Raw genomic sequence first — 22448 nt, 5'->3', positions numbered from 1 at the left:
GATTATGTGTTAATAATGATAGCTCGTACAACTAACTAAGATTGGAGTTACATATGAACTAAACGTCCCACGCTTTAGCTAGAGTTAAAGAAAATATACATATATAAGTTTATACGTATACATTCTAAATCGTATAGCAGTGGCTTACATTCGTATTTACACTTACAGTGCATTGCGAACTACTTCCAGAATAGCTTACATATACAATCTCCCAAGTACCTGTTGACATCTGCCTTTCACGAATGCTTGCAAGACTAATATGATCCTGGTAAAGCTGTTCAAGAACAAAAGAGCCGACCGAAGTGCCTCGCTTCATTACCAATTGCATCAAGCCTCTTCGTGACAAAACTAGTACGAATGGCCACAATGAAATCGCAGTGAAAGCGATGAATTTGAAGAAAAATTGACATTTCCCTAATATAAGCAGCCGAAAGCGTATAGGCATATGCGATTTACTACCGCAAAGAGCTTATACCCTTTTAGGAAGAAATTACCGTACTTATCGAAGTTGTTTGGGGTAAGTCGAAGTAGAAGCCAAGAAACTAGAATGCGTCTAGAATTCGGTAAACTTTTTGTTGTGTTACCATAAACATACCACTACTGTCTAAATGTGCTCTCCGCATTGGGAATTGCCCTGGAAGTCTAATACGTACATATTACTCTGCATGTATACAAAGAGGAGAATTGTTTAAGTTTTCCGCGCTTTCGGTGTAAGTAATAGTGCTTTGTAAGAATAATAGTTGAAATAGTCCGTAGTCAAGGGAAAAATACTTCGCTGCAAACTCTACCTATAAATGGTAAAGTACATCCTTTATGAATGAATTTTTTGATAAACAAAAAAGGAAAGAGGAGCATTGTCTGTAGTACCGGGATGTACAAATATAGTAAAAATATAGACATTTAGTCGTTGCAAGAATTGATTAACTTTCAGTTTAAACAATAATTACTCCAACATATGTATATGTAAGTACACAAAACCAAACGGTACATAGGACACATTCGTTATCTAGCTTCAAACTTTTAGTGTGAATGTAATTTTCCTTCAGCACTTCGAGGGATTTTTTATTTTTCATACCTCTCTAGGCATGCTTGCACTGTTAGGAGGAACTGATTGATTGCAGCAATAACGGTAACGTCGAAAAAATAAACAATAGCTAAAAAAAAGGGTAAAAGCAGACTGAATGCACATCAGGCTTTAATGAATGGTTTCACGTATGCACCAGAAACTATTCCTACAAAGTTTGAGAGAGAAAAATTTAATTTAAAAGTGTCGATAGTTCTCACCTAAAAGGCTGAAGACAAGAATGCCACGGGATTACTTTCGTCTCAAGTTGCTTTGCAAATTTACATTAATTACACTACACGTAGCTACATATGTATGCTTAGTGAAAGTGTTTCACACATCTCATGGCAGGTATGTATGTACATAAATTTGGCACGTTGGTGTAATAAGCTGAACGGTTCATTCTAACTCTAAGCAGACAAAGTAATTATTTTGTTTTATTATTCATAAATAACAGAGGCAAAAGCAGTCGGTTTATTGATTAGCCGCCTGTTATCTGTGCGTATCCTGACCATTATAACAAAGTCATTTGATGGGCAGATAGATGTGACATAAATTTTATTACTTCCCGCATAGAGATCAGTAGATGAACGAAAAATTTACGGTAAAGTGGTTACTTGCTACTGTGTGTACATTAAACTTATTAGGGGCCAAGGTCACGACTACTTTCTAAAAATTTTCAAACTACACAGTTTTTTGTCACCCAGAATTCAACTCTTCTCGTCATTATTTAAATATATAAATTAAACTTTTTAGCTATCTTGATTAGTTTTACGTATTACAAACAGCCGCCAGGTTAAAAAAAAAACACATTATACCCTTTAGCATGACGATTTTATAACCGTCTGTATATACATATAAATTTATGGTACATATTTATATTATATATAACCTACAGAATTTTCAAATTTAAAATTACACAGATTAGACCCAAATACTTGCCGGTTGGTATGAATAATTATTAAAATCGCTGTATACAACATCATACAAAATAATTAGTAATTCATTTTGAGAAATGTTACCGAGTTGACAGTCCTTAGACGGATAAAATCTGAGTCCGTTCCGATTACATAGAACCGACTCGTGCCACACTTATTGTAAACGGCAGTCGTGTTTTAATGCTACTAATTTCGCTTTTTATCGGCTTCTTTGCAAGTTCTGCCATAAATAAATCAAAATGGGAGGTCTAGCTCCTTAATAGCTCACTTTGCGCCGATTCATATAGCTCACGATTATATAGCTGTTTTTTTTTTAAACACTCCGAAACCGTGTATTTTTGATATACCGCTTGTTTGAACCAATATTTGAACCATACTATGAGCGCTCAACGATAGTAATTGAATCACAAGTTACAACTTTTTTACATAAGGAAGTCAGCTGTGTTCGTGAAATACTTTTTATAAAAAATTCGGCATAATTTTTTTCTATTTTGTTATAACAGACAATAACGAGAACAATTTCCATACGCATAAATTATAAAATAATAGTGTACAAATGCATACATTAATGTGTATACACTTGGATTGTAAGAGAGCTTTAGATCAATAAATTACCCGCCTTAAATACTCGTATATAGTTTTTCTATATATAGTGTATTGTATCCTGCATATAAATTCTGCTTAAAGCACTTCCTGTTTGTGTCGCTAGCACACTTTAAATCACTTCATTCGAGCAATAATTCATTAAATATTCGTGCCTCACATTCGTATACATTCGCACTTATGTGTGAATGTACACTCAGCGAAAAAAAAAACCCACGCACTCTACAGAGTGCTTTTATATAGCGCAAAACTTGGATTCATATTATTCTAAGATAAACATTTTTCTTTGAGGGTCAACCACTTTTATTTAGTTTATGTTTCAAGCATTTTTATATAAAAAACTTATAGTTTAACACTTGTTATAGATAAAAATGTAAAAACACACACATAACAAACCACAGAAGTAAATTTTGTTATGAACAATAATGTAATTTTTAAACAAGTTATTTACATATTTTATGTTTTATATGATTTTTATTTTGCATTAGAATACATAACGAATCAAAATAACATATTTTGTATAAAAAAATTCTTAGTATTTTGTAGAACACCCCCTCCTCCTAATAACCTCGGCTATTTGTTTAGGCATGGATTCAAAAAAGCGTTGAAGATAATTTTAATTAATTTATTCATTCCGCACAGCTTCAACAATGTTTTCTATTTCTTTTAGACTTTTTGGACGCTTTTCTCTTATCATTTTGTCCACCATTTTGCCTAAATAATGCTAGCAGTTCTCAATTGGATTGAGATCTGAACTGTTTCCTGGCCACGTGAGAGTCCCTATTCCATAAAAATCTTTTTGTTTTGAAACCTGTAAGTGTTTGTAATAAATTAGTGAAAAATCTATTTCAATATTTTTGTGCTTTGGTTACCGCTTTGGCTCTATGACAAGGGGCTGAAATATCCTGAAAATAAACTTTTTGGGCGTGTTCGGACAGCTGTTCAATAGTTCACAAAACTCCTTCTCTCAAAATTCCAATTTATATTTTGGCATTCACAGATCTTTTTAGAATAATTAGCGGCCCAAACCCAAACTTGGTTACAGCTCCCTACACCATTAAATAAGGCGAATGCTTTACGGTGGGCCAAACACAGTTTTCCAAAAAACGCTCCCCTTTCCTACGACGCACTGTGGCATTTCCGTCGGGTTCCAACAAATTAAATTTCGACTCATCGGAAAAAATAACATTTCCCCAATCTGATGTAGTCCAAGTTTTGTGTAATTTTGCCCACTCTAGTCGGTATTTCTTCATTCGTGTAATGAGAAGTGGCTTTTTGGCTGGACGTCGCGCTCGGAGTCCAAGATTATTCAACAAATTTTGTACAGAACTTGTAGTTATTTTTACCCCAGTGGTTTCGTATAATGTTGCATTGATTGTTCCAGCATGTTGAAAGCGATCATTAATGCACATCCGTTTAATTTGTCGTTTTTGTCGAGGTTTTACTGTTTTCAGACGTCCACTGCCCTTTTTTCGAGCTATTCAATTAAAATACGTATAATTTTTAATTATAATACGCACGTTCCAATCTCTTATGCCTATTTCACGAGCTTTTTGACCTTTGGATAATTTATTTTATATAAAGTTACGATTTCTGCTTTCTTTTTTGTTGACACCACCATGTTCAACTTAACTTGTTTTCACAACTGATCCAAAAGAAAAAACCGCAAATTCTGTAATAAACACGTGCGGACGCTAACGGTTTTAAAAATAAAGGTAAAATAATGTAGTCACATGACAAAACAGCTAAATAAGACAAATAGTGAATTTTGAGCAAACAGTGACAGTTCAAAATAGGAATATTAGAAAATTTTCGACTGCGTGGGTTTTTTTTCGCTGAGTGTATGTATAGTGGTCTGACTAGTTTCTTCTTATCTCAAACAAAAAATATGTAAAAACATACATTTTCGTTTTTTTTTTGTATATCACTTTATTTTAGTAATTCCTAGAAATGGTTTACCTATTATTTTTTATTTCGCATGTACTCACCATGATTAACTTTGTCCTTTACTAGTCAGCACAGAGTTTTTGTTCCAAGGAATTCCTTTGGCAAACTAACATCGGTGCACACTTTGACGTTTGTATAAATCAGCGCTCACCCTTTGCCCCTCAAAATGTCTGTATTTCTTCAAAATTAAATATTTTCCATTTATTTAACTACGGAATTCGCGGAGAGAGTGCAGCTGAAGTAATTTTTCATTTAAAGGCGACTTTTCATATAGTTCAAATTTTTAAGCTGAGTAAATCCAAAACACTGATATTTTATTCACTCACAAGCGAAATAGGCGAATGAGTTAAAAGTTTTTATCAAAATATTCACACACTTAATTCTTTTGCATTTAGCTATGTTGTAAAATGTAATGTTTTATCTTTTTTCACCTTTATTTAATTTGTGTGGTTTTAATGAGTTTGCGGTTCATTTTACTGTTATTAAAACTTCCAAACTGTTTTATTATTGCGCTCCCATCACAGCTTCAGCCAGCTTTCGTTATTTTACCTCAATAAAAATTCAAATCCTGAAAAGAAATCAAATTGAAATTTATTATATATACGAGTATATAAGAGTATATTATATACATATGTACATACATGAGTGATATGAAGTGTTTAAATGATAGTTTTTCATCAATTTAAAAGTTTATTAAACTTTACAGTAATTGCTTTTTTGTGGAGCATTTTGACAAAAGCGCCTAATAGTTTTTGTTGTTAACAATGCTCTTGGTTATTTAAGCAATTTGGACAAAATGTTCAATCATATTTTCTAGATGGTTCTAAACTGCAAATAAAATTGAAAAAGCAAACAAAAAACAAACCATTTTTTTACAAATTTTTTTATATGTATATCGGACTTTTCGATAGCTGTATGCTACAGCACAAATAAGCGTGAAATTGGTATTTGGTACAATTGCGCATACTGTCCATATGTATATATATCCTTAAAATCAGCTTTTAAAGTTTCAAATAGCGCAGAAAAATAGGTGAGTTCAGAACATAACCCCTAATACTCCTAACATTCATATATCTAATATACCAATTTTAATCCTCCCGTACCATATGTCCGTCAATACGAAAGTTAAAAAGAAACTGTGAGAAAATCTATTCTCAATTCTTCTTTAGTACTCGTTTAATACCAAAAGTTAATACAACCGGTTCCGATCTGCACTTAGGCCCAATATACTCGAGTGGTTTCCTATTTCTATCTACAACGTGCTTAGTATTGATTTTGGATTTACCACCAGACTTCCTTCTTATTTAAAAATTTTAAGTGAACATTTTTTCTTAACACAGTTTTCGTTCATAATGTGGTTTAGAATATTAATGAAATCGGTCCAGATCTTTTTAAAACTACCGTATACCCAATATTATGGAATATACGCAATTGTTTAAAATAACTCACATATTGACGGACATATACATATGTATGTGTATAAAGCTAATAGGAAGTTTGCAATTTTTATACTCTCGCAACAAAGTTGCTAAGGAGAGTATAATAGTTTTGTTCACATAACGGTTGTTTGTAAGTCCTAAAACTAAAAGAGTCAGATATAGGGTTATATATACCAAAGTGATCAGGGTGACGAGTTAAAATCCGGATGTTTGTCTGTCTATCCGTCCGTTCCTCTGCTTGTGCAAGCTGTAACTTAAGAAAAATTGAGATATCATGATGAAACTTGGTACACGTATTTCTTGGCTCCATAAGAAGGTTAAGTTCGAAGATGGGCAAAATCGGCCCACTGCCACGCCCACAAAATGGCGAAAACCGAAAACCTATAAAGTGTCATAACTAAGCCATAAATGAAGGTATTAAAGTGAAATTTAGCACAAAGGATCGCATTATGGAGGGGCATATTTGGACGTAATTTTTTTTGGAAAAGTGGGCGTGGCCCCGCTCCCTACTGTACATATCTCGGAAACTACTATAGCTATGTCAACCAAACTCTATAGAGCCGTTTCTTTCAGGTATTTAAATTTACAGTTCAAAAATGGAAGAAATCGGATAATAACCACGCCCACCTCCCATACAAAGGTTATGTTGAAAATCACTAAAAGTGCGTTAACCGACTAACAAAAAACGTCAGATACACTAAATTTTACGGAAGAAATGGAAGAAGGAAGTTGCACCCAGGTTTTTTTTTTAATTTAAAATGGGCGTGGCATCGCCCACTTATGGACCAAAAACCATATCTCAGGAACTACTAATCTAATTAATTTTACAGCAAAATAAAAAAAATATGTAAATGACGGATAATGAAATCTCGATTATCACTTTATCATGCGAGAGTATAAAATGTTCGGTGACACCCGAACTTAGCCCTTCCTTACTTGTTGTATTAAGTATATGGTGTCTAAGGAAAGTACTGACATGACTTTAATCATTTTTGGCATCACGAGCCATTATTTCAGGAAAATTCTTTGTCTACGAAACTTCGCAGACTTAATAAATGTATATAATATGAAGTCAATCGGTGGTTCGAAAATCGTTAAACTAGGCAATATTGTCGCTACAAAGTCACCCAAAACAATTTTTAGACGAGATAGCGGTCCGTAGGAACCAACGGACAAACACACAGACACAGCGTAGATCTTTCACAGTTCTCAACATTTTGATACGGGGTGATCAATTTCGGGGTTCCCTATTTTTTTAAAGAAAGAACACAGAAACTTCAAATTTATTCCCCATTTGTTAAGATTCGAAAGAACATTCTTTGGGATTAATTTTGTGAAGATTATGGTCCATAAGTTCAGACGCATCATGTTTTCCTCCAAGGCCTGAAACGAAGCGAGATTGTCTGCATAGACTTTAGGCTTAACATATTCCCATAAGAAAAATTCTAACGGTGTGATATCACACGATTTTGGTGACTACGAAGACGTTCCATACGTTAGTCCGAGTTGCTGTTTTCTTCCCTGTGTGCTGTACGTGGCTTATTAGGGCGAATATATAATAATGAATGCTGGGTCTCAAGGATAGTACGCTCAGTAGGCCGATTATTGTGACCATAAGCGCGCTAAACACATTCTCTATAGAACGTGAATTCTCGTAATAAAGTTGAACGATTTGTAGACGTTGTTCAGGCATAAGACTTTCCGTGATAAATAGCCAAACAATACAGAGCAAAAATAACATGTCATGACTCAAACATCAAACGTGATATGTCAAATAAAAAGGCTATTGAAATAAGTAATTTACTTAGATCACGCATTATATACATACATACAAGTGTTCATACGTGCCGTATACGCTTTATACAATCCTGTACTTATATTTACATAATTTTCTGGTGTTGAAATTTTTATATTAGAAAGAGATTAGGTAAAGTGGTCAACCAAAGCCTCTAAATAATTATGGATGCTCTTATGCTTATTAAAAATATCTAACGGATTCACCAATACTTCGTATTTTGAATTTTTATTAAATTTTCTTATATATACATATAAATACATACTTATGCATCCGGAGACTTCAGAATCGATGTGTTCAATATTTAAATACAAAGAATGCCGCTCATAATATTTTCGTTATTAAAATTAAGAATTTATGCAAGTTCATAAACCACATACTGAAATATTTAGACTATCAATAGAATGCCGCTTGAAAATTAAATCCCAAATCTGGAGCTAAATGAGCAAACAATAAATATTTGAAAACGTCAGAGCAGAAAACCAATAAGGCATTTTTGCCGCACAAAATTCAGAAAAGCCAATAAGCAAAGTAAATTTTCATAACATTGCTGCCCTGCTGTTTTCATGTACATATTGAGGCTTTATCGCCATTTTATTGTTGTGGTGTAGCTTTAATCTCACATATTTGCTATCGACTTAATTGCATTAAATGTTATTAATTTATATTGGGGAAACAAACATGTCCCTAAGTACACATGTTTGTATCATATCCAATTTTTACATATATTTTATTGTATATATATATGTAAAATAGCGGGAAAACATGATATCTGATAACAAATAAAGGTGGTACTGCGGCTCAGCAATGGGTACTCGGCGAACTCACGTGATGAGTTGATGGGATGGATGCAATTGCGTTTCCTAATGCAGCAAATATTACAAATTCTAATACATTGTGACATAAAAATATTTAATTATTCATCAATATTTATTTTGTCGCCTTCAAAGTAATCCCCACCAGATGTAACACAGTCCTCGAAACACTTTTCATAAACACTTTTTGGGATGGCATTCAGCTTCTTTAGCTAATTTTGTTTTATATCTTCGATCGACTGAAAACGTGTTGCACATAGCGGCAATTTCAGGAACATTCAAAAATCACACGGATCCAAATCTGGTGAATACAGTGGTTGATTGATGGTATTCATTGCTTTTTCGGCTTTAAATTAGGTCACAATCGTGTGCCGATGCGTTGGTGCATTATTATCGTGTAAAATCCATGAATTGTTCTTCCACAATTCCGCCTGTTTTGAAGGATGTTCTTACGCAAACGGCTCAATGCGACCAAACAGAACTTCTTATTGACCATTACTTTGATTTTTTAGCGGCTTTGGTGAGGCTGATTGGAGGATAATTGTTGACTTGTTTACACGTCAAACTCATAAACCCATGACTCATCGGCAGTTACAATGCTTTCCATAAATGTGGGATTGGAATTTAGACGATCAAGCATGTCCAAAGAGTCATGTTTACGATACTCTTTTTAAAAACTATTTAACTTTATCGGGACAAGTCGAGCAATAACGTGTTTTATACCTAAAATATCCACAAAAATCATTTGGACGGACTCGCGAGAGATATTGAGCTTTCTCGGGATCTCTCTAACATTTACCTGAAGATTTTCAAGCACCACTTTCACTGTTTTAACATTTTCATAAGTTGAAAGTGTCGAAAGTCGCCCAGAACGAGGCATGTCAGAGTTCTTTTTTGCCACAATGTGTGTAGTATTTTTATGCATCAGTTTAATTGTTCCTTACTTAATGGAGTTGCGAAAACTAAGTGTCGTCGTAAGTGTCGCAGGAAGTATCAAGAAAAACTCAGCAATACCGTCAGCTGACACTTCCCCCTTTTCAGCTCACAACATTTGTTCTTTTTTTGAACTCACCTCATGTTGCTTACAAAATGATTTCTGGCACCTACAGACCGAAGACTTTAGAAAAAATGATAATATATAAAAAAAATCATATTAGGATGAAACCAATTAGAAAAAAGGGGTGGTTGAATTTTTACATCTTAAAGCAAAAGACCGTCTCAAATCGATAAAACGCCTAGAACCCACCACAAATTTAATGAGGCGACCAATTTGCCGAGTTCGTAAAAAGTATGGCAACCGAGATGTTTCAAATTTAGTCTTGCGAAAACGGGATAGTGGAGGAGAAAATGTTTAGATGTTTTCGCCTCATCTTCTTCATTGCAACTTTGTCAAGTTATGTCCTTTAAAATATCTAGCCTCTCCGTGTGAGTGTCAATGGGGCAGTATCCAATTGGCTGCCACCGCTTCCCAATAGCTCGTTTACAACAACACCTCGTACTAAATAATGCCATTTCTGTTCTAACAGCTAAGCTTTCCGACCAGTTAGCTACCACATTAAGGTACATATACCCATATGTTAACACGTAAACGGTATCCAAGAATATTCCTTCAACCATAACAGCCTCGTCCCTTAAGTTCACTCAATAGGTCATTTACCACTAATATCTGTAGTAAAGGAGATGGAACACCACCTTGCGGGATGCCTCTATTGAGAGAAAAGTACCTCATAACTAAAATTGAGTCTTGAGACAAACAAGGCTTACTTCAACGGCTTTTGAACGTATTGATACTATACGGACAGAAATATCAAATCCAATTAGAAAAGTCGAACATTAAAAATTCTGTGTTAATGAGCAATATTTAGACTGTTTTGTGGTTTTGTGGACTCGCACTTTGTTTCAGACTATGGGTTTAGTCATTAATTAACGAACATAATAAAATGATGGGCCATAAACATAACAGCTGTAAGGGACAACCTTGGACTATTGATCAATATTCATATGTACATATATAGGCGTGTTTTATTTGACCAGAAAATTAAGGTATTGCTTATTTTTTATGGAGGACTTAGCCAGCATAATTATGTTGGCTTGTCATAAGCTATCATAGCTTGTACTTGTATATTGGACTGGATACAATTTTTCATTCACAAAGCAAAGTTTTTCCCAAAAAAAGTAGTTGGCAAAGCGAGAAACCTCATTTTGACAGATGAAAATGTAAACAAACCAAAATTACAGATATTTTGGATGAGTATTAAGTTAAAATTAAGACAAATATGAACACTTGCTTTCAGGTTTTCGTATTCTAGACCTCAAATAACTAAATTAAATATATTTGTATAGCATATTAATATTCCGTTTACAAAGTTGGATTTTTAAACGAATATATGGAATAAACTAAGTGCGTTTTACTTGTCCCTGATTTAGCTATTAGCTTGTGATGGTCAAATAAAACACGGCTTATATTAACGTAGTTTTCTTCGTATTATTACAATCTGTTGCATTAGTGAGTATGTGGAAATGTTGGTCCATAATAACTAGGCACAAAATATTCATTTTTTTTTAAAAAGATTTTTAAATTGCAATACATTTTATGAAGCTTCCGAAATCTATCATTTTCTTTTCACATAAGTTTTTCGCAAATTGTTTAAGTCAGACACGTAACACGGGCTATTTAAGTGCACTTTTTCAATTTCTTTTATTCGCCTCGCTTGCTTCATACAATACTTAACTTCAAGGCATTATATATTCACATCATATCCTTACTTTTGTTATTATTTCTCCGCACTTTGAGACATAAAATTACCCCAACGCCATTTGGTGAATAGTAGTGCCCTTTTCATATTTTATGACCACCTATAAAATGGCCATAAAATTAAAAAATGTGCGTGTACGAGTACTTACAATGAACTTACAACGCATACATACGTATGCATGTAAGTATGTGCGTAGCCTAAAAGAGTGAGAGGGCGTCTAAGTGCTTTTATGTATTCAACACTTGTGATGAGTCGAAATCGGTACACAGTTAAAAATTACATACATATCACTGTGTTCCGTTGTATCAATATGTTCTATTTAGTGCATATATGTACTAAACATATGTACATATGTATGTTTCAATTTGCTGTCTTGGGCGTATGCGTAATACAATAGACTTCTGAGAATTTCTGTGCATCTCTGCGTATTGTTGCATTTAAAAACGATTATTGCGAAATTGAAAGAGAGAAGACGCAATGTGTGACCTATACAACAACTCACACCAGGGAACACAATAATAATAACAAAATTTCGAACAGTATTAAAGCTGTTTAAGTCTTTAATGGAGCAAATGTATCTCTCACCTCTTATATGAGCCTCTTTAGTTGCTTATGGGCCTAAGTCATAAATGTGAAAATTCCATAGCGCAAAGATCGCACAATTATTTATTAGAGCACTCATTCGATCAACCGAAATATTAATTATAATGGTACCAGCCACCATGTCAAAGAATAAAACATTTGAGAGAACCGCTGTGCACTTAAACTGATATAGTACTTCTTGGCTCCAAGAACCCGAAATAGAACGGTGGTTAATTACATTTTCAGTATTATCTCAGAGAATAATAGACAAAAGGTTAAAAATCATCAAGAAATATATGAATCGAATATGATCGAAGAATTTTTGTACTTCGTCATTGCCACGTGCACGTGCCAGGTACTCGTATGTTACGAGGGCTGCTATATATATTTCTGGCATAATAATGAAAATAGGAATATTTATCAACGAAAATGTTTTTTTTTTTAGTTGGTTTTGGCTCGTCTTGGAAGACCCACACGGTTGATTGCTGTCTTGTTTCGGGCTCATATGCATAGATCCATGATTCGTCACCTGTGACGATCTTATAAACGTCTTTTGAAGCACCGCGATCGTATTTTTTCAGCATTTCTTTACACCAATCCACACGAGCCTTTTTTTGAGCGATTGTCAAATCGTGTGGGATCCAACGAGAACAAACCTTTTTTACGGCCAGGTGTTCATGCAATATCGAATGTATGCTGGTGGGAGATGGGAATGCATAGGCAGGCCTCTATCTGAAGGTATGTTACATGACGGTCTTGCATTATCAGTTCACGTACGGCATCGATGTTTTCTGGCACAACGGCTGTTTTTGGACGACCTTCACGGAATTCGTCTTTGAGCGAGCGTCGGCCACGATTGAATTCGTTGTACCAGTTTTTCACAGTGCTATAGGATGGTGCTTCATAGCCATTCAAAGATTTTAGTTCATCGATGCACTCTTGTCGTGATAATCCACGTCCAAAGTTGTGAAAAATGATCGCACGAAAATGTTCACGAGTTAATTCCATTTTTTGGCCGAGATGAATTTTTTAATTCCCTGTAAATGAAACAATTCACGATTAAATGACAAAACGTTCTGAGTGATGTTATGCTAAAAAATGTCAAACTTTCCAATGGAAATGTCAGATTGCACCGGGCAACACTTAGTGTTGCCTAGTCCAGAAATATATATAGCAGCCTATGTACCATTGACATAAGGAATCGAACCGCTAAACTCTAATAAAATGTTGTGACTATATAATATTTACCATAATCTATAAAACTTGAAAATATACAGCATAAATTCGGGTAATAGAAATGATGGAATGGGTGCAAAGCCTCTCAAATTATCTCTGCCTAGATTACATCGAAAAACTACTGTTTTACTTGTAGTTAAACTAGACTTTACGGCTTCGTAAATTGAAACATTTGTATATCTTCCTCTACGGAAGAATAACACATTGCGATTTATTTTTGCATTTATTTAACTTATTAATTTTTTAAAAAATCATACAAAAGCAAGACAACAACATCTGCTTACTAGTATCTTAAACATATTCACGATGAAACGAATTGCTTCCTTGACCCATCACAACTCGAGTGTATTTAAAGCATGTAATGCCGTATCAAAAAACCGTTTGCTGATATCGATAAACAATAACGGCCCACGCAAGCCCATATGTATACTTTTCTCAGAACATCCAAGAAATTTTTGCCAGTATGTACCTCTAAGTACGTCAATATGTACATATTTATGCTTCTGAGTATTTCAATATTGCACTCAGCACAAAAAGCTTATGTTCTTATCGACTATAGGTTCATATGTGTTTTAAATACCTTGGTGTTATGAAGCGTGTTTTGTCACGCATTCGTCGTGCTCGACTACAATACCGTGAGGCAGGGTCCTGGCGCCTGTTGCACGATAATGCGCCGTGTCAACGGTCGACGCTTGTCACTGATTTTTTAACAAAAAACTTCTTATTTACCATTAATCACTCACCCTACTCACCTGATCTGGCACTGTGATTTTTACCTATTTGGAAAGCTTCATTTGCCCATGAAAGGACACTGGTTTCAGGACATTTCAGCTATCTAAAAGGCGACGACCGATATTCTCAAGAGCATTCCGAAAAATGACCTTAAACACTCATTTGAAATGCTAATTGACCGGGCTAAACGCTGTATCGAAGCACAAGGAAACTACTTTGAATAAAAAAATATAACTTTTGAAAAATATTAATCCTGTTCCTGTTTCTTTTGCGACAGACCTTGTAGATAAATTCCCACCTCTGACTTCATGAACCTATTCAGTTGAGCGGCAGTGTATGTGTTAAAGGCCAAATTGGTTAACAGCTATATTGCGAAAGGCTAGTGGATTAGAGTTAACTTTATGCTTGCGTTGAGTACTTAAACAGGATTGTTTAATTTTGCTAGTTTTAAGGAATATCAAAATAAATTTACCATCTGTCACACTATAAGAACGACAACAACAAACAATTTATTCTTAAATAATATTTCACAACAAGAAAGGGCAAAAGTAAATTTCGGGTGTTGGCAAATACTTTGTTCATAATTTTGAAATCCTTAAGTGATTCTTCAAAATATATGTTATCCTCCTCAAAGTAATACTTTTTGTCCTCAATACACTGATGCCAACATTTTTCACAATCCTCGAAACAGTTGCTAATGTAATTTCTCAGAATAGTTGCCTTATTGAGAGTTTGGCGGTTCGGAAGGAATTTGGAGTACACAACACTTCGGTAATCGAAGAAATCTGTAACATAACGTTGATTTTTGACATGCTTCACGTGGATTTTTGGCTTCGGCTCACCTTTACCACGATATTCAGTCGATTGATAATCTATTTTCGGGTCATACGTATAGATTCACATATCGCCAGTAATAAATAATACGTTTCATGACATCCCGGTAGTCGGAAAGCATTATTTCACAGACGTTAACACGACGCTGTTTTTTGTAAAAATTTAGTGGTTTTGGAACCAATCGTGCGCTCACTTTTCTAACTCATCTTTCGAAATGGTTTTTAGTGATCTTTTCGATATTTCAACGATGCCAGTAAGACCTCTGACTGTTAATTTTCAAGCACCAATTCATTTATTTTATCGATGTGTCGTCCTAGACGTGGTTCCTCATCATCGTGTTCTCGACCCTCTTTGAATAATTTGTACTAATCAAATACACTTGCTCGCGACAAACAAATATCACCTCTTTCCAACATTCTGAATGTTTCGATTTCTACGCACAAAATTTAATGGAACTTCTTTGTTAAATAATTTCACTTATCGTAAAAATCGCCGACTGTCATACCAACTTGGAAAAAAAATTATTTGAAAAAATGGATTTTCGCGCGAAATTTAAATTAATAAGATTTACTATTTTTTGCTCGTAGTAGTATATCTCAGATATTTACCTATATCTCTAGTAAAATAACAATAATTATACGCATTGAAATCCATATATTCGTTCCTTCAAGTCATTAAAAATGTCTGTTTAATTTCGAAAGTTTTTTACGAAACATCTTTCGTCCATGCCCTCATGTAACTCTTTTTACAAAGCTCAATTTCTTTATAATTATTCTTACCTTATGCTATCAAAAATTATAAAATTTAATGTTCTTGTTTTATATTTTGTGATATGCACATTAAAGTTAAATGAGCAATAAAAAGATCAACTTCACTTTAACCGAAGCTATAATATCCTTCTCAGGTGCATCTGAACAATTTATACGAATATTGGGTAGTAATTTATTCAAAGTTTCATGAAGATAATTTATGAAACAAAACTTGATATTGATCGACCCGTTTGTCTATACATATTTTCAATTCTCATCTTGATCATTTATATGTAACCCAATCGTTAGGTGGACTTAAGTTTAATACCCAGAACAATGCATTGGAAATACAAACCCATGAAGGTGTGTGTAATGAAATCATTTAAGGATAGAAAAATTCTCACAACTATTGTTTCAATACTATTTTCGAGACTAACCAACAACCGACATAAATCACATAAAGAGGCATAATCAATTAGAGATAACTAACTAGCTGGTGGTTATAACATTTTATTAAAAAGAACACATACGCTATACTAATGTGTTAGTCTGCACAACTTTTTAGTTGCTTAACGTGTAAATAATTTGTAGAGTATAGCAGAGCTCACATATAGTGGGTGGAGAAATTGTGAATCAAATATCGAAGCCAATATAATTTAACAGCAGAAGCATTAACTATGGAAGCAGAGTCTAAATACCACAAAAATTCACGATACTCCCACTATCCATGAAAATAATGAAATATGTACTTATAAACACGTATATAAAATATGCACATTGCTTGTTTAATTAAGAAATGAATTCATAAATTTATTGAGCCTTGCCTGGACGCATTGATGAACCGCTAAATGATTGCTCACAACGAATAGGAGACCACCTATAGTTTTCATTCGTATATTCCGCGGCCGTACAGCTGAGATAACGGGACTGTATCGCAACCATCACAACAAATACTAACAGAAGTATTAAAACAAAAGTGGATGTGTCGGCACCAGCTACACCAACCTGTCAGTCATTTCAATACCGAAATGATCAAAATCGCTATGTCTAGAAATGCTTAACACATGTTAACATATGTGCTCTGAAAATTAAATATATACGTGCCATATTTACACCAGATAGGAATTCAAAAAAATAAAAAATAAAAAAAATATAAACTATCTGTTCAATTGCTTTGCGGCATTATGCAAAATTATTTATAGATATCTCACTGATTAAGAAACTTTCAGCAACACATTATAAATTCTGCAACACCAACAACAACTGGATATCTGCATTTAAAAATAGTCGAAATTGCACAATGTGGGCTATTTTAGTTGAAACGAAGTTATCACCCTTTCGTAAATAAATTAAATTAAAGAAATAGTATTTAACTCCAGAAAAATCGACAATTGTACAAAATTTTAGCGGAATGAAATTTTTTGACCTATTTCATTCGTCTTTAATTCTAATTCTGTGGGTGTCAAAACAACTAGAGCGACAAAGATCCTCATATTTGAAATTGAGGGCTAGAAGTAGTATTTAAACCTAAAAAGGAGCAGCGTCACGCCCACACTTGGAGTGATCATGTGAATTTGCTCTTTGTTCAATAAATTCAGACATAGACAAATTCGAAGAATTCACTTTTGGAGCCTCACAAAACGACGCGTATCTGAAATACTAATCAATAATTTGACGTGAAACTTAGCATAGATATCACTAACAGTACTACCAACTTACAGAAAAATTTAGCGATTCGAAAAACACACGAAGTATAAATTAAAAATTCACCTTTCAATTTGATCACAGTGATATATTAATAAAGATTGAATTTTTATTCCAAAGGTTAGTGAATGAATTTTGGCTTAATATACCCAAAAATCTCTTTGGTTGAAATAATTATTAATTACCGACTATTATAATTATTATTACTTCATATTTACTTTCGGTAAGCATCTGCTAAATATTTATTCATAGCAAAAAACTGTCCTCATTATTCCTCAAGCGTTATGGTTTTTACAACAAAATATTCAGAAGCCCAAAGTGAATTGTTGAGAGCTTACGTTTCTCACACAACAACACACAATAATTCAAAAATTGTATTCATGCTGGTGTGCAAAACGAAAAGAGTACATACATATCTACTTATGTATATGTATGTGATAGAGGTGTGAGTTATTTTTGTGTCAGTTCACACCGCCAATCAATAAAAAATGGAATTTCTCGAGTATGAACTTTGCTATTATTTAGACAGCACCAATTTTCCTTCCACGCCTTCCTTATTTTACTCGCCACAATTTTAATGTTTTTTACCTTTTCATCGTGAATTAATCCAAAGTAATAAAAACTTCAATTTACGAGCTTTAAGAGATGTGCGCGTCCATTAAGTATATGTTTACATGTGGAACTTTTGTTTTTTCTGCCAGTAAACGGGTATTTATTTCTCATTTTTATTATGTTTACATAGACACTTCTGTGATAAATATTTTTACTTTAGTAATTACATATATTTCCATCAAATATGTATACTCGAGTACGTGAAGATTTGAATTTACGACTTCACTAAATGTTTGAAAAAAGTGTTTCAAGAAAAAGTTAAAATTTCTTCTTTGTTTCATATTTACGTTCTTTGCAGAAAAGCACTTCGAGCGCTGTAAACACTTAAAAAAAATTGCAGATTGAAAGTCGAATTTGCACACGTTTGACACCGAAATTTTGTTATTATGTTTGACCCATCTCTCCTTCCTAATCGTTTAGTAATACTTGGAAAACCGACTAGTTGATGGATTACAGTAAAATTACGAGTACATACGACAAGAAAACATCAGAAACAGAAAAAGCAGGAAAACGAAATAAATCTCTGAATTTTATGAAATCAGTACACGAAAAAATTCTTTGGCAAAAATGGCACGAAAAAATTGCAGCCATTGAAGCTTTGCGGACAGAGGAAGCGGTTATCTGTAGCAGCACACATACTCGTATTAACAGTCGTAACGAGAAATATAAGAACTGAAATAACCTTCATATTTTCGTTGAAGAGTTGGAGAAGCAGGTGCGACGAAGAAGGGTGTTGATTCCAGTCAATGAAAAGAGAGTTTCCCAAATCAAATATTTGTTTCTCATAAATACACCTACGAATACTTGGAAAACAAGTAAGGAAGTGAACATTTTATACTCCTACAACTTGTAGGAATCAAAGCCGACGAAATTCCTTTAGGTGCTGGCAAAACTTTATATGTATTTAAAACACGTTGCGAAAGAATTAAAAATTAAACATATTACTTGATGAAATCTTGAAAAAAATTACAATCAATTTTGGTACCTTCTTGACTTATATTGAAGACTATAAACTTCGAAATAGTTGTATTACTATATTTAATATAGTAATATATATTTCGCGTTAGCTAAAATGAAATTAAAAACATATTCAAAAGTAATACCAAGAATATGTGACTTTAACTCGACCAAAGAGACGCGATCAAATTTTGACACCGGCTCCTATACAAATTTTGACTGCCTTAGCTTTAATGATTGGGGAACCAGGGCGTGATCACTCCCACTTTTTTTTTAATTTAGGCGCGTTGCTACTGCGATACCTTAACAAAATTACAGTTTTATACTCGTAGTATATTTTAATTTAGCGCTTACTTGTGACACTTTATGTATTTTCGCTTAGCGGCACTTTCTCGGCGGGACATTAGCCGATTATGCCCGTCTAGGTGTTTCAATTTTTACTCACGTTATCGCTTACACGGCGGACGGACAGACAGACAGTTACTAAGATTTCAACTCGTGTCGTCGGCCTGATCATGTTTATATACATATGTAATTTCATATCTGTCTCGATTAATTTTAGGTGATACAAACATTCGTGAACAAAACTATTTACTCTGTAGCAACATCTTGCAAGAGTTTAAAGAGCACTTGCACTGTTGATATTACCTTCTGAAAAGTTGAATCTCCGACAGAACTTAGCCCTTGACTTAACTAAAGTAGTAGATATATGTATGTATGCACCTTTGAAGTGATTAAATTTATGCTATCTGAACCCATTGAAGTGAACAGTGCTGCAAAATTACAATTAAGATACTCGCACCCAAGCCAAACAATGTTTTATTAGACGTGGGCGAAAAAAAATTTAGATATTTAAATTCAAATCGTTTGTCCACCGTCGGTTATGGCCCAGGTTTGTCTAAACAAAAATATTTACAATATGTATTTAAATTGATTATTCATTTGAACACATTTTTCCGAAATAATAATAAGCCGTTAGAAAGATTATTACTTGTATATCGTTTTAAAATGTGTTCTGAAACCTATTTAGAACACGTCTGATATAGTAAGAAGAGCAAGTAATAATAATATGTATATCCTTTCATATGTATGGAAGATGAAGTTTCGGAGAAAAGCTTGGATCAAATAAAAAAATTGCAACAAAATATTTCACTCCAGCTCAGAGTATCGTACAAAGATTTGGTTCGCTTTTTCGAAATGAAGTTTTTACATATTAACACTTTGGCAAGCCACATCACTTCAGCAATTCATTTCAGCCGTGTAATAATTGTAACAAAAAATCACCCGGAAATTGTAAATAAAACGCAAAATATTTAATAATCATCAATATATATTTTGCCGCCTTCAAAACAATCCCCACCAGACGTAATACACTTATGCCAACGATTTTTCCAGTTCTCGGAACATTTTTTATAAACACTTTTTGAGATGGCCTACATCTCCTTCAACGATTTTTTTTTATATCTTCCATTGGCTGAAAACGGGTTCTACAGAGAGACAATTTCAATTTCCTGAACAAGAAAAAATCACCTTGATTCTTTAGCGTGATTTTTTTGCTTTCGAACGGACTCGAGAGAGATGTCCAACTCTCTTGTCATCTCTTTAACACTTATTTGACGATTGCCAAGCACCACATCCTTCACTGTTTTAATTTAATTTTAATTTTCATCAGTTGAAGACGTTGAAAGCCGCCCAGAACGAGGCATGTGTTCAACGATCTCTCGACCGCTTTTCAAGGCTTTATATCACTCGTAACCCTATGGTTTTGAATCACCATAAGACTTTTTCAACATTCGCAATGATTCCGCACACGAAATTTTGGAAGGAAATACAAAATTAGGGACAAATTGTTTGTTTGATATTTTTATCCGTTGCAAACATCGCAACGCACTACAGGGGTGTACCGATTTATACAGCTGCTTTAAGCTAACTGATCATACTTGGAATATTAATTAAGGACAGTCCTACCAACTTAGCAAAGTACATTTTTTTGAAATATGATTTACCAGGGGAATTTAATTACAATTTCCGGGTGCTTCTTTGTTTAATATATCTATTTGTGTCCTTAGCGCAAAGATTTCATTAAATTTATCAGATATTATCAGTCTGAAAAGGAGAGCTATAGTCTTCAATTATTTCTAAATTTTTTTAAAATGTTTAAATATTATAAATTATATCTATATGATGGGGTTGGTTGACTCGAAAACATCAATTATTTTTAATTTTTTCACTTCTTTTTGAAATAATTTTTGTTCCGTACCTACGTTCATTAGATATTTTTAATCAATAATTGATTATGTCCATACAATTAAATCCTAAATCATTGAAGAATTGTACACGAGGTTAAGGTACTATTCACAAGAACTTTAGTAAAAATCACAGTCATAGAGCAAATTTTTCTGCAGAAAAGGGCATCCGTAGAAGTTTAGAAAAGTTTCCAAAACTAGATTGAGGGAGCAGAAATGGGATAGCAAACACAACACTGAAGAACTCTGTATATCTTTTCCTGTTACTATTTAGATTATACGATTTTTGGAACTGTTGTTTGCTTCACTTCGTTCGTTTAATATTTTTTCCACATTTCAGCAAATATTTTTCACTGCCGTTAAGACCGAACAAACTCATACCAATAAAGTTTGCAATTGATTACTTATAGGAGGCGTATACAAATACACTTTGGGGCTACTTTTCTATTTCCGCAAATAAACACTTCGTAGAACGTTGGTGTTACTGCAGACACGCTGATATTGAGTCGGCCGGATACTTGTGATAATACAAATTATTCAGAAACACTTGATGTTTGAGAGATTTTCAAAGAAATATTTTTCTTCACACTTTTTATATTTGCAATATTTCTGCAGATAAAATTAATAGCGTTATAAAACTCGCATGCAATCAGTTACACAAAAAATATTTTAATCAGCATGCGGTCATAAAATCTTTTAATTATTTGTAGGTGTTACCGTTATTTTTACATCACTCAATCACAGCTCGTTGCCAATAATACTTGTATTAATCGGCTAACACACTCTGTTAATAATGCCGAAATTATCAATTTCTATTTACTTTACTTATATTGTGTTTTAATATATTTAGATAGATTTAATAACTATTATTTATTTTTAAAATTGTTTCTCTTTGCTCTCTCACCTTAAAATAGTATATGGTAAATCACTTCACAAAACTGTGCTATCTTCGCAGTGTCCGCACAGTAAACGCTTATAGCCCGAGTGCGTGTGTCTACTTTTTTTCAAGCATTAGTTAACACCCACATATTCGAATTTTTTGCTTCCGCCTATTGCTATTCTGTAACGGTCAGTAAATATACTACTTCACTCTTATCACTGCCAAGGATACACTTCCGCTGTGGCGCTCAATTTTGACTTGATTGTGCTCCTTTCGGCGTCTTCGTCAATACTGAAACGCGTGCGATGCGTGCTTCGCATTTTATGTGGCGCTACGTTGTAAACGCAAATTGTGTTCGTGCAACTTCCTTTTGTTTATCTTTTCATTTTTTCTGTACGCAGACAAAGCAGCTGTTTGGCGATTCGGTGGAGCTTTCTTATCAGTAAAGCTTTTATGAAAGCTTTCTCTGCCCAATTTTACCGGCCACAGTGTAGCATTCTGAACAATTTTTTTTTAGAAATGGGTATTTAATAAAATAAAAGTTAACTATGGGGTTCGGT

At 33.8% G+C, this 22448-nt stretch overlaps 1 protein-coding gene across 1 annotated transcript in view; it reads right to left on the bottom strand.

Moving 5' to 3' along the window:
• LOC105225807 (neuropeptide F receptor) overlaps positions 1-22167 on the bottom strand; it is a 63589-nt gene extending 41422 nt beyond the window's left edge. Inside the window, exons 1-2 of the mRNA XM_049447149.1 lie at positions 21913-22167; positions 4593-5119 (exon numbers count right to left, since the gene is read on the bottom strand). Coding sequence (XP_049303106.1) covers positions 4593-4595 — 3 coding nt within the window. The 5' untranslated portion in view covers positions 4596-5119; positions 21913-22167. The remainder of the gene's footprint in view (positions 1-4592; positions 5120-21912) is intronic.
• Positions 22168-22448: the final 281 nt, after the last annotated feature.

Source organism: Bactrocera dorsalis, chromosome 2, assembly GCF_023373825.1.
Source record: "Bactrocera dorsalis isolate Fly_Bdor chromosome 2, ASM2337382v1, whole genome shotgun sequence".
Lineage (NCBI taxonomy): Eukaryota > Metazoa > Arthropoda > Insecta > Diptera > Tephritidae > Bactrocera > Bactrocera dorsalis.
The sequence above is the reverse complement of the archived record's forward strand: the minus strand, read 5'-3'. Positions and strand labels throughout refer to the sequence as shown.